Here is a 13,860-nt window from a genome sequence, read left to right on the forward strand (position 1 = left end):
CCACTAGGAATTGCCTGATCCGGGTAATGGACTCAAATCCTTGTTCAAACTACTTTTCCTTGGGGGCAAATCACTATCCTCCCTACACATGTCACGGGTCACCGCAAAACAACCCAACGGGAAAGCAATCTTTCCAAGCATTTAAGACATTCGTATACCACTTCCTCGTGTCAATCGACGTGGACTTCCTTCAACAGTAAATGCCCGTGCTACAATTGTGCAAAGTGTTAACGTGGCAGTATTGCAAAGACCCCTAGCCTTCCCTCCACTCCTCCTCTCTCTAAGCCAGTTTTATTATTTTAAAAATCTATGACAGCGTGCATACTCAACGGTGAATATGTCCAACACAATCAAGAGTCCAACGATTTCAGCGCTGTAAATAACAAAATTGTCAACCAGCTCACAATCCAGTATTGTGCGCTGAATTATTGGCCTTCTGGTTGGAGCCACAGGTTGCAATTTATAAACAGACCTTCGGAGAGCTGTTAACTTCACCAATGCGGTTAGTTCCCCGTGCCTTCTTTTGAAGGCTCCGTCGTGTGATTTCCAACATCTGCCTAACAGGAGTCTGGCAGCAGCTAAATATAGAGCTACCTTGTAATATTCCTCTGGTGCTGCATATTTTTACATAAACTAGAACAAACAGTGGAACGATGAAAGCCGATGTAATAAACTGTATTTGCCACCAAGCTGCAGAATCGCCGAGCCCTTTCTACCACTCGTGGAAACAAACGTCACCATACAAGCACGGGTATTCACATCCCTTCAAACATCCAATAAACACCAAGAAAGCACAACTTATTTTTTTTGGGGGGGGGGTTATTTTATTTTTTGCTCTTGCTGCATTTTTTAGCGGCTGTGACTGAGCAACACAAGACCTTTCTTATTGCTACCAAGTCATCTGAAGGACTCCGGAGTGAGCTGGGCTGAAAACCAAGCAGAATGTTGTTTAAATTACTGCACTTGTCTCAGTTAGAAAGATTTTGAAAATAAACACTCCCTTGGTTCAGCACGGACAGTATCTCACAATTGCTTTCTAAGTTAAATTCTTTGGAGGCCTTCTCGCCAACCCTACCCAGGTCCTGTGCGCACACCCGATTTCTTTTAAAAGCCACGAACTTGAGCATAGCCACCCCCTCTGCACAGCTTCGTGATCATCACTGAGAACAAAATGGGATTGCCCAAGCACATCGTGCTAAGGTGAGTACCAAGGATGCTGAGAATTTTGGGGTGAACGTGGCCAGCCGAAAACTTCATTTACGACAGCTGCAATCGCTCACCAGCCGGGCCTCAGATCTCCTACCAGCCCTCAATATAGTGCATTTATAAATCTTGAATGAAAATCTTGCAACAGGCATACAGAATGCAAGCCGACACTGAAAAGCGGAGACCTGGAAAAGTAGACAAACCAACGAAACAGGGATTATCTGCCGATCACCCCTAGCACCAGATCGTCCTTGGTTCTTTAAGAAAAATTTTGCATAGGAAAGCAAATGAGTGCCATTTTTGTTTTAATAGAGATTTTGTATGAAATGGTTTTTATCCAGGCAATGTATATTGATGCAATTTTATCCCTTTTTTTGGCTTTTTGTACATAAGTAAGGATATTCTGTAACGGCCTGTGGCTGAATTCTGAATTCTGGTTCTTCATGAATTTGTAGGGGAAATTTCAACAGGTTCCCATTCACTCGGTTTTGCTTTCAAAGCCTTTGTAGTGCCGGATGAAAATCTTAACTAAGCTCATAAAGAAGTCATTGGGGCTGACAAATGAAATAAATAACTCTTGCATCAGAAAAATCACCGTGAATGGAACAATACGGCATTGGGGTGAAAATATTGTAATGTTAAACCTGGTTAAAGTTGGATGCAAACTGACAGGGTAGTTGGAAAGAACAGGGGGAGGGGAGAATTGCCAAGAGGAAAAATTGCTGCGGTGAAGTCCATAGCCTACTGCTCGAGCTTTCATTACTCATACGTCAGTCGCCTGCCCCTGTTCTGCATTTAATTAAAACACCTTATAGATCCTCTGAACAAAACATGAATTCTGTCTATAGCACTGACTTCAAGTGGCCGGCTGTAGCAACGCAAGCATCTTCAAGCATCTAGCCGGATTCAGTTGCGGAAGCCCTGCGCTGTCATAAACAGATTTAGAAGCTTCTGAGAATGTATTCGTTTCAGCCAGTTCTTGGTAGAAAACAACTTCTGCAAATAAGGGCTTACAACTCCAGAGCAACCCCAGTAACTTTCCGTCAAATGGATTTCCCAGCATCCTGCATCCCTTTTTGTTTACCTTGGAAATCCCCATATTGATTGTTTCAGCCCTGTATGAATCAAACCTAGGAGCATTTTCTGTTTCCCTGCATTGCATCGGCCTGCCTATTTTAATCACTAATTTCCCCGTACAAATGGCATTTTAAAAAAGACCAGCAAACAGGGGACACCTGATGACCTCTCCTTAACAGCCTTGCCCAGGTCTTGCAAATTGAGGGCCGTGGCTTCCTTGATAAGAGCCAATCCATCTCTTGTTGGGTCTTCCTCTTTTCCGGCTGCCTTCGGCTTTTCCTAGCATACTTCCAAATTGGAAAATGAACATACAATACTGTCTTATAGCAAGTCAAGTCATTGGTCCATCCATCTCGGTGCTGTCTACTCCGACTGACAGGTGCTCTCCAAGGATCTCAGGCAGAGAAAGGTCTTTCCCACCAGTAGAGCTCTGAACCTGAGATCTTCCGCCGGCAAAACTTGAGACTCGACGCGGAACCACAGTGTGCAACGAACGAAGCCGTGTAAAACCATTGACCTCAACACCATTTCCTCTGGCTGGCAGCCGCTCCCTGTGATCCCAGAGAAAGTCCTTTCCCAACACCTGGGCTTAGCATTGGGACTTCCTGCGCACAGAGAAAGTGCTCCGCCACGGAGCAACGGCCCCTCCTCAGGCGATGCTAGACACGTGAACATACTCCACTATCCTACCAGCTAGACATACCGCAATACTGGAGAGAAGATTCAAGAAAACCCCTTACGAACAGAGATTATGCATCTGCCCACAAAAAGAAATCGAATCGATAGAGCACGTGTTTCTTGAATGCACCTCATATAACCAAATTTGTAGCTTAACTGTCGGACCATTGCTAAAAAGGTTTCCCGGAAGATCTAATACAATTACGCCTGAATATCTTCTGTCAGATAAGAACCGCCATACGACCCGATTGGTTGCCCGGTTTGGCACCCTGGTCTGTACTCATAAAAAAAGTGGGAAAGTCCTTCAACACTGAAGATTTCATTAAGAAATGACTTAATTTCCACCAATGTCAGCCATACTATCTCAGGTTCATACTCCTGCTCATCTTCTAATGTGATGTATGTCATCACGTGCCAGCAATGCCCTTCCACAATCTACATTGGACAAACAGGTCAGTCTCTTAGACAAAGATTAAATGGACATGTCTGACATCAGAAACCACAATATTCAAAAACCAGTGGGAGAACATTTCAGCCTTCCAGGACATTCTGTTGCAGATTTAAGAGTAGCAGTTCTCTTACAAAGGAATTGCAAAGGGAGATTGGAAAGAGAAACTGCTGAAATACAGTTGATATTCAAACTAAAGTCAATGCATTTACCTGGGCTGAATAAAGACCTTGCATTCATGGCTCATGACCAATGCTAATTTCTCCACACCCATCTCTCCCCTGGGCATCACAGACTCTTCTGCATGCCACACCTAATCCCATCACGCCTGCTATTCACATGGACATACTGTTAACATTGACATACTAATGCTTGTCTGAATTCACTCTCCTCTACTTAAAGACAGATGGATTCACATCCTAGCTGTATCTGAAGAAGTGAGCGGTGGCTCACGAAAGCTCATACCCTGCCAGAAAATATTTTTGTTAGTCTTTAAGGTGCTACTGGACTCTTGCCCTTTTCTACTACTGCAGACAGACTAACACGGCTACCCACTGGGAATTAATTTCTAGTATTTGCCCAGGAGAGTGTCCAAGCGCCAATTTGTAGTCAGACACGTGTAGTTTTGGCTGGTATCCATTAGGACTATCCTGTGTTTATTAGTGACTTTTGTATATTACTTTTATCCCTTTTTGTAATTAATGTTTTCTTTATTTATACACTGGTCGTGGACTGTAATAATGAAGAACTACTCCACTATCCTGTAGCAATTTAGAGAGCGAAGCCTAGTTTTCCAGCAGCTGAGCAAGCCCCCAGTGCCACGTTTACAAATTTTAGGTATAAACCAGAAGCAAGAACCACTGGGGCGAACACCTTTCCAGGAAGAGGGACTGCCTTTCCTTTCCAAGCTCCCGTGAACCCCAGGTCCTGAGCAGTTAATAGGGAGGGTTTTTTTTTAATTTCTTTAAGGGAAATATGGTGGAGAGATACTTGGCCACCGCGAGTGTTATACTTAGATCTCTACCCACCAGCAAAAAGGGGACTATTTTATCACCTGTGACGGTGGCAGGTAGTTTAGTTAAAACAGGAGAAAGAGGGACTACATTTACTGTACGGAGTCTGTCCGTGTATTATTCCAGGCTAGATTCCTTGAGTTGTAATCCCTCACTTCGATGCTTTCTGCTGTATAGCTAATTGAAATCTGGAAACAGTTTGTTATTCTATGTTACACTGAAAAATCAATAACCAGAGATGTGTGGGTTTTTTTTTTTTTTTTAAGAAAGCACAAATCTGTACTTGGTTTACAGACTGAACAGGGTCTTTAAAAACTGCTTGTTAGCATCTGCTTGGTAGACGTTCTGAGCTTGAAGGGAAGGAACTTTGCTTATTGCTTAACCTGGGGAACAGTCTGCTCATCCCGATTTAACTTCCCCCTCTCCCTTTCAGGCAACAGTGCTCCCTGAAAAGCTACCACTGGGGTTCAGGGGACCCCAGAAACATCCATGGGTGTGATGTGGGGAAGTGAAGTGGGAATCAGCAAGCAGCCCCACCTGGGGAAGCCCTCTTGGGCCGGTACAGAATAGCCACTGGATACAGGAGGAGGAGGAGGAGGAGGAGAGTTGGTTTTTATATGCCAACTTTCTCAACCACTTAAGGAAGAATCAAACCGGCTTGCAATCCCCTTCCCCTCCCCAAAACAGGCACCCTGTGAGGTAGGTGAGGCTCAGAGTGACTAGCCCAAGGTCACCCCGCTGGCTTTCTATGTAGAAGTGGGGAAACAAATCCAGTCCACCAGATTAGCCTCCGCCGCTCATGTGGAGGAGTGGGGGATCAACCCTGGGAAACAAACTCCAAGGGCTCAAGTAGGCATCACAGGGTTTGATTAGCACATGGGAGAAGCATCATCAACATGGGGATTTTTTTGGGGGGGGGGTTGCAGCAGCAGGGATGAGAAACCCCAAACTAGCCTTGCTGCATACCCTTCAGCCCTACAGGAAAGAGGGCAGGAGCTCCGTGCCCTCCGGCTGGACGGAAGAGAAGGAAGCTCTAAGGCTATGAGGTCTGGAGATCCCCCTACCCTGCACAACCTCTCAGGATAAAAACAAAAATGAGTAAAAATATTGTCGAAGGCTTTCACGATCAGAGTTCATTGGTTCTTGTAGGTTATCCGGGCTGTGTGACCGTGGTCTTGGTATTTTCTTTCCTGACGTATCGCCAGCAGCTGTGGCAGGCATCTTCAGAGGAGTAACACTGAAGGACAGTGTCTCTCAGTGTCAAGTGTGTAGGAAGAGTAATATATAGTCAGAAAGGGGTTGGGTTGAGCTGAATTATTGTCCTGCAAAAAGGATCAAAGGTAATGTGCTAATCATGGTCCTGTAAGTATCAAGATAATGTGCTAATGAGGGTGTGGTATGTTAATGTGGAACCATTGTATCCTGAAGTGATCGGTTAATGTGTGAAATCCAAAGCTCATCTGCGTGGCTATTGTGGAGTCTTTGTTAGTCTGGAGGTTTTCAGGACAGGAAGCCAAGCCTTATTCATTCTTAAACTCTCTTCTTTTCTGTTAACATACCACACCCTCATTAGCACGATACTTACAGGACCATGATTAGCACATTACCTTTGATCCTTTTTGCAGGACAATGATTCAGCTCAGCCCAACCCCTTCCTGACTATATATTACTCTTCCTACACACTTGCCACTGAGAGACACTGTCCTTCAGGGTTACTCCTCTGAAGATGCCTGCCAAGCTGCTGGCGAAACGTCAGGAAAGAAAATACCAAGACCACGGTCACACAGCCCGGATAACCTACAAGAACCAAAAATGAGTAAATTCCAACAAGCCTGTGAAATATGGTCTAAGAGCTGACCTCAGAAGCTGCTACCAACAGGTGCTTATAAGCTCTTTGAATTCACACACCAAGAGAATGAAAAATTGTCAAGAAAGCACTTGCAGGGGGTGGGGGGAGAAGGAAGGGAAGAAAAGAGGATTATATCTTGGCCAGCGACTTAATATTGTCACCTATTCTCAGCAACAGAAACATTAGTTCCAGGAAAGACACCAGGCCTTCCTGTCACGTGGGCTACCAGCTTCTTTTTCTCCATCGCAGAGAGCCGCTGGTGCCTTCAATAGCCAAAACCACTGAACGCAGCGCCAACAGCAAAAAATGTCCCCTGCTCATTTTCTACCTGTTGAACAGACAGGAGCCTTGCAAGGGTGTGAGGGTGGCGGGGACTGGTAAACCTCCCGGTGATTAATTATGTGCATTAAAAGAACCAAAGTCCTCCAAGGATTAGGACTCCGCCAAGTGAAATCCTCACAGCTCTGAAGCCCTCCAGGTGACCCCGGACCAGTTCAACGGCCCAACCTACTGTGCGGGGTTGTGGTGAGGAGAGTAACAAGGAAAAGAAAGAAACGGTTGCTCTCCTGTGAACTCTTGAAGGAAGGGTGAGATAAAGATGTACTGGGCAGATCACCTGGAAGACGACACAACATGCCTGACTAAAGCCAACCTGGTAACATGGAAGTTCACCAGTGGCGGCCCTAAACATTTTTTTAAAAAAATTATTACTTTACGTCATGCCCACGTGATGAAGAGCTCTGTGTAAGTCAAAAGCTGGCGCGAGTCATCTTCAACCAGGAAAAAGACATTGCATTTCACGTGCCACAGACTTTGCAGCAAGAACTAGTAACACACTGACTGAACAAGGCGAGCAACATAATAGCTTGTGAACAAAACAAGCCCGTTCGGTGCAGAAGAGTCAAAAGTCCCTGAATGTACCTAGAATCATAGGATCATAGAATCATAATAGAGTTGGAAGGGACCACAAGGGTTATCTAGTCCAACCCCCTGCATAATGCAGGAAATTCACAACTACCTCCCCCACACACACACACCCAGTGACCAGAAGATGGCCAGGATGCCCTCCCTCTAAGGTCACAGAATCAGCATTGCTGACAGATGGCCATCTAATCTCTTCTTAAAAACCTCCAGGGAAGGAGAGCTCACCACCTCCCGAGGAAGCCTGTTCCACTGAGGAACCGCTCTAACTGTTAGGAAATCCTTCCTAATGCCTAGACGGAAACTTATTTGATTTAATTTCAACCCGTTGGTTCTGGTCCGACCTCCTCGGGCAACAGAAAACAACTCGGCACCTTCCTCTATATGACAGCCCTTCAAGGACTTGAAGGTGGTTCTCATATCCCCTCTCAGTCTTCTCCTCTTCAGGCTAAACATCCCCAGCTCCTTCAACCTTTCCTCACAGGACTTGGTCTCCAGACCCCTCACCATCTTTGTTGCCCTCCTCTGGACATCTTGTCTACATCTTTCTTAAATGGTGGTGCCCAAAACTGAACACAGTTACTCTAGGTGAGGTGTAACCAGAGCGGAGTAAAGCAGACGTACAACTCTCTCTGAGCCGCATCCAAATCGACTTGTGCACCAAGACGCTCGCTTCGACTCACACAGGCTCCCTGCCTTTTTTCAACACAGCCTCTTCCCGTCCCACCGTTCAACAAGACAGCAGCTCATTTAAGAACCAAAGACAAATGAGAGAATCTCTTGCCAAGGTTTAAAGCCGCGGCAATGCTGTTCTCCTTTTCACCAGGAGCCACCGTACCCTTCAAGGGACAGCTGCGTAGAGAAATGTCAGCAACATCAATCATTTTTGCACGTCAGGCACACCCACCCACCGTGGGTTTAAAGTCTTATGCAAACATTCGGAGAGGGAAAAACACCCTAGACGTGTGGGGAAATTTGAAGGATTCAGCAACTGATGCATTCCAAAATAATTAAGCCTCCAAAGAGAACGACTAATAATAGACAACCCCATTAAAGTGCTTTCCTCTGTTGCCATTTTCTAACTAGCTCCCCTGCTGATCGTCTACTCTCTGTAGGGAGGAGGATTCTTTAAGGAAGGCAGCGGCACAACAGTCCCTCGGAGGGAGAAAGCTCCACGTAGTTTTGCTCTCTCCTTCTCTCCCCGCCCGCCCCAACAAGCTTTGGTGCCAAAGGAGTCTGGAAGAGATCAGCCGAGGCAGAAGGAGAGACAGGCAGCTGAAAGAAGAAGAGTTGGCTTTTATATGCCGACTTTCTCTACCACTTAAGGCAGAATCAAACCGGCTTACAATTACCTTCCCTTCCCCTCCCCACAAGGGACACCCTGTGAGGTGGGTGGAGCTGAGGGAGCTGTGACTAGCCCAAGGTCACCCAGCTGGCTTCATGTGCAAAAGTGGGGAAACCAACCCAGTTCTCCAGATCAGAGTCCACTGCTCCAAACCACCGCTCTTAACCACTACACCACGGTGGCTACAAGCCCTTGTGCTGGAAAGCCAGCCGGGGCTACCTCCAGCGGGCCAAGGGTTCACACATGAACAGCACGCGCAGAACCTGCCTGTGTCAAAGAGGAGAGATGCAGACAGCCGAAGAGAAGTGCAACACAAAACCAGGGCCTCCGGCCACCAAATGCAAGCTGGGAGACAGGTAAACGAAGGAAAAGATAAGGGCTCCCAGGGGTTCCTGTACCTGCAAGACAGGTGGGCAACTGCCCAAGGACGGTAATGGAGGAAGGCACTGAAAAATAAGTGTTCAACATTAAACTAACACACGCCATTATTGCGGATGCAGAGCTGCATCAGAAACACGTCACAGGATCCTTTACCTCTACCAAGCTCAAATCTACCCTCCAAGACAGCCAGCGTGTAATGGGAGCCGGGATTCATTTCCTGAACACGTTTTCAGTCTTAATGGTTCAGCCCTGACCCACAGCAAAGGAAGAGGGCACCAAACCAAGAGAGCCAGAGTGGTGTAGTGGTGGTCTGGAGCGGCGGACTCTGATCTGGAGTCCTTTATTTGATCCCCCACTCCTCCACATGAGCAGCGGAGGCTAATCTGGAGAACCGGGTTGGTTTCCCCACTCCTCCACGCGAAGCCAGCTGGGTGACCTTGGGCTAGTCACAGCTCTCTTAGGGCTCTCTCGGCCCCATCTACCTCCCAGTGTGTCTGTTGTGGGGAGGGGAAGGTGATTGTAAGCCGGTTTCACTCTCCCTTAAGAGGTAGAGAAAGTCAGCCTATAAAAACCAACTCTTCTTCTTCTTCAAGCCACAGAGGCAGGGCAGACTAGAGAAAATTGACTAGACCACAAGATTTTGCAGATCCCCAATGAGTTCTGGGATTCTTGGCCCTTCGTCAGGCGACTATTCCTATCTCAGGCAGTGAGACTATGCTGAATACTTCCCAGAAGAGCCACAGATGGAAAGTTCCTGTGGTCTAATAAATCTTTAACGTTAGAAGCTGCCTTGTACAAAGGCGGTCCACCTAGCTCCGTATTATCTTCTCTGGCCCTCAGTGGCCCTACAAAGGCCAAGGCCCTCTGCGAAACCCAGGATGTAACCGAAAACGGTGGAGAGTGAATCCTTCCGCACGTAAGGCAGTCGCTCCACCCCAAGGCCAACCGATGCTGGAGCAGATGAAATAATAAGGATACTGATCATGGACAGAGCGTATCTCCTGGCTGCGTTCCTGCCAACATCTAGGGTTTCAAGCTGTTACCAGGCACAGCCAGACCTCGCTGAACAAAGGGATTGTTTTGGAAATTAAGCCATGAAGACAGTCTGATTGTGACGTAAGTGGGGACCAGAACCCCAGTTACCTTTCTTCAGCACCCCAGCCTTCTCCTGTCCATCACAGGACCCCTGTTCTGAGGGACTCGAGCCTCGGCCACTTGATTGGCACGGGCAGCAAAGCGGGAAATGCGGCTGCACCATTGGTCTCCACCACCCATCGAGAGATACAAGCACCAACTTTGCACAAGCACCAACTTCAAGCTATGAAACATTTTCCACAAAAAACACCCAGGCAAAGGACAGAACTGTCAGATTAGCGCAGAGGTCCCCAACCTTTTTCTGGCGGCCACCAAGTGTTTTCACAAAGCCATAGATTCCAAATAGATGGGAGAGGTGGGGCTTTTGCTCAGCTGGGCTTCCGGTAGGCAGCACAGATTTTATACTGAATCATCAGACCCTCAGTCCATCAAAGTCAGTATTGTTACTCAGACCGGCAGCGGCTCTCCAGGGTCTCAGGCAGAGAAGGGTCTTTCACATCATCTCCTTGCCTAGTCCCTTTAACTGGAGATGCCGGGGATTGAACCTGGGACCTTCTGCATGCCAAACAGATGCTCTACCACTGAGCCACAGCCCCTCCCCTCCGTGACTGAAGTCAGATCAGTTTGGAGCTTTGGCTCAACTGAAGTGCCCCCTAAGATTTCTAGGATGTCCATGACCAGTCTCCATTCCAGCAGCTATAAATCCCATACGTGACCCTTTAAAGAAGGAAGCAAGGGGTCCGATCTTTAGACTCGTGGTTCGTCCCTCTTGAGACCTTAACCGCCAACAACTCCCAGAACAAGAACAAGCATAAGACCTCCTTAGTGTGTAGCAAGCAGAATAAGCGTCGAAAAGCCAAGCCAGCCAGACGCAGGAGAGACATTACAGAGGCACGGCCAGATCCAAGCTCTTAAAAAAACCCCACTGTTGAGCAATAAACCCTGGCCGGCTTCCTACTTCGGCGGGAGCCGGTTTTCTAATGAAAAAGCCTCTTACAACATTTCTAGAGTGCCTTTTACAGGAGATCCTCTCGGTCCATCACCTGCCTGATACATCACTGACACGACCTGAGCAAAAATAAATAAATCCTAAACTCGTGCTCAAGCAGGGAGTCCTTACCGAAGCTCCGCGGGAACATCGCAATGCACGAAGAGACCGAAAGGGCCAAATCGTACATCAGAGCTGTGTGGAATGGAAGACTTTAATAATTCCCAGATCAGAAAAGAGCCTTCCTACCTTGAGGCTATCGTTACGAGAAGACGAGTCACTGGAAAAGACAATAACGCTAGGAAAAGCGGGAGGCAGCAGGAAAAGAGGAAGACCCGGCAAGAGATGGATGGACTCCATAAAGGAAGCCCCGGCCTTCAATTTGCAAGACCTGAGCAAGGCTGTTAAGGACAGGACATTTTGGAGGGCACTGATTCATAGGGTCGCCGTAAGTCCGAAGCGACTTGACGGCACTGAACACGCACGCCCCTATTTTGAGCCCTTGCAAGGGGAAGAGACAGGTACCTATAGCATGCTGCTTCCCCCACACACATCCACCTGGGCTTCAAGTGCTGTTAGGGGCATCTCCGAGGAAGCAAATGGACGGATTCAACACACACATGGGCGGGGGGCAGTGATGCTGCCCCCATCCTGCTTCTGAGGACTTCTGGGGTTGGCGTCCCAGAGCTCCTGTCTCGCACCTCAGCCCTAAATTTCTCTTAGTTTTTCATGATGATGATGATGATGATGCATCACCCCCCCCCCAAAAAATGCCATCACATGCCAGCAATGCCCTTCCACAATCTACATTGGACAAACAGGTCAGTCTCTTAGACAAAGATTAAATGGACATAAGTCTGACATCAGAAACCACAATATTCAAAAAACAGTGGGAGAACATTTCAGCCTTCCAGGACATTCTGTTGCAGATTTAAGAGTAGCAGTTCTCTTACAAAGGAATTGCAAAGGGAGATTGGAAAGAGAAACGGCTGAATTACAGTTGATATTCAAACTAAAGTCAATGCATGTACCTGGGCTGAATAAAGACCTTGCATTCATGGCTCATGACCAAGGCTGATTTCTGCGCACCCATCTCTCCCCTGGGCATCACAGACTCTTCTGCATGCCACACCTAATCCCATCACGCCTGCTATTCACATGGACATACTGTTAACATTAGATATGAATGCTTGTCTGAATTCACTCTCCTCTACTTCAAGACAGATGGATTCACCTCCTAGCTGTATCTGAACAAGTGAGCGGCGGCTCATGAAAGCTCACACCCCGCCAGAAAATATTCTTGTTAGTTTTTAAGGTGCTACTGGACTCTTGCCCTTTTCTACCATGTGTGTGTGTGTGTGTGTGTGTGTGTAAAGTGCCGTCAAGTCGCAGCCGACTTATGGCGACCCCTTTTTGGGGTTTTCCTTGCAAGAGACTAGCAGAGGTGGTGTGCCGGCGCCTTCCTCTGCACGGCAACCCTGGTCTTCCTCGGGGGTCTCCCATCTGAGTACTAACCAGGGCCGACCCTGCTTCGCTCCTGAGGTCTGACGAGATCAGGCCAGCCTGGGCCATCCAGGTCGGGGCTTTCTCTACTACCCCCCCCCCCAAAAAAAAATCCCAAAAGACAGCAGAGCTGTCTCCGCCTGCAAAGGGTACCTTTCCTTCCCCATCCATGGTGGTCCCTTGCGCCTGCGAGGTGTGGCCCTGGGTGTGCCGCTCGGTCGAGGCCCCCCATCCGAGCGCCCCAAACAAACCCCCCTGCATGCAGGAAAGACCAACCCCAGCCCACGGTCACGCAGCCCGGATCCCCTACAAGGACCCCCGTGCGGAGACCCGAGGGTCGGGATGGGGGGGAAAGGCGCCTGGGGAGAGCGCGACCCGGAGGCGCGCGGAGCCCGGGGGGAGCCTTACCGCCGCTCCGTCGCGCCGCCGGGGCTGCCGGGGCTGGGGGTGCCGGTGGTGGGGAGGGGGCTCCCGGCGTCCAGCGGCGGCCCCCCCCCCCGCGCGGCTGGCGCTTGCCGGGCCGCCCGTCGGCGGCGTCGAGGCTGCTGAGGCTCCAGCCCACCAGCGTCTGCAGCAGGAGCAGGAGCAGGAGGCTCAGGGCCAGCGCCCAGGGCGAGCGGCGCGCCAGCCGGCGAGCCCACGGCCCCGGCCCCCCGGAGACCCCCTCCGACGCCCCGGACGCCGCCATCGCCCCCCGGACCCCCGACGCCGCCGCAGCCGCCGGGGATGCTTTGGCACCGCGCTCCGGCTCCAGGGCGCGCCTGCAAAGGAGAGGAGAGGAGAGGAGAGGAGACGGGGGCCCGCCGCCACAGACGGGGGGGGAGGGAGGGAGGGAGGGGGCGGGCGGCGGGGAGGGGCGCGCCTGGCCCCGCCTCTGCCTCCTCCTCGCCCCCCTCCCTCCCTCCCTCCCTCCCGGCCTCACGCCCACCGACCCACCGACCGCCCGCCCGCCCGCCCGCGCGCGGATGCAGGCGCCGGGCCGCCTCCGGAGAAGCCCAACCTGGGACCCTACGGGGGTGATGCGAGGGAGGGCGCCCTGGGCAGCTTCTGCGGCATCTCCTGGGCGTGGAGGAGGGGTCGCCGGGGGTGTTGGGGGGGGGAGGTGGTGGATGTCCTGCCTTGTGCAAGGGGGCGGGACTGGATGACCTGGGGGTCCCTCCCGACACTGCGATTCCATGACCTTAAGGGGGTGATGAGAGGGAGGGCGCCCTGGGCATCTCCTGGGCGTGGAGGAGGGGTCGCTGGGGGTGTTGGGGGGAGGTGGTTGTGCATGTCCTGCCTTGTGCAAGGGGGTGGGACTAGATGACCCTGGTGGTCCCTCCCAACACTGCGATTCCATGACCTTAAGGGGGTGAT

The 13,860-nt window shown here is 49.8% G+C and overlaps 1 protein-coding gene across 1 annotated transcript in view; it reads right to left on the reverse strand.

Moving 5' to 3' along the window:
- XYLT1 (xylosyltransferase 1) overlaps nucleotides 1–13,860 on the reverse strand; it is a 165,266-nt gene that overhangs the window by 117,288 nt on the left and 34,118 nt on the right. The window contains exon 2 of the mRNA XM_056866558.1: nucleotides 12,791–13,265. Coding sequence (XP_056722536.1) covers nucleotides 12,791–13,265 — 475 coding nt within the window. The remainder of the gene's footprint in view (nucleotides 1–12,790; nucleotides 13,266–13,860) is intronic.

This window comes from Euleptes europaea, chromosome 21, assembly GCF_029931775.1.
Source record: "Euleptes europaea isolate rEulEur1 chromosome 21, rEulEur1.hap1, whole genome shotgun sequence".
In the NCBI taxonomy this organism is placed as follows: Eukaryota; Metazoa; Chordata; class Lepidosauria; order Squamata; family Sphaerodactylidae; genus Euleptes; species Euleptes europaea.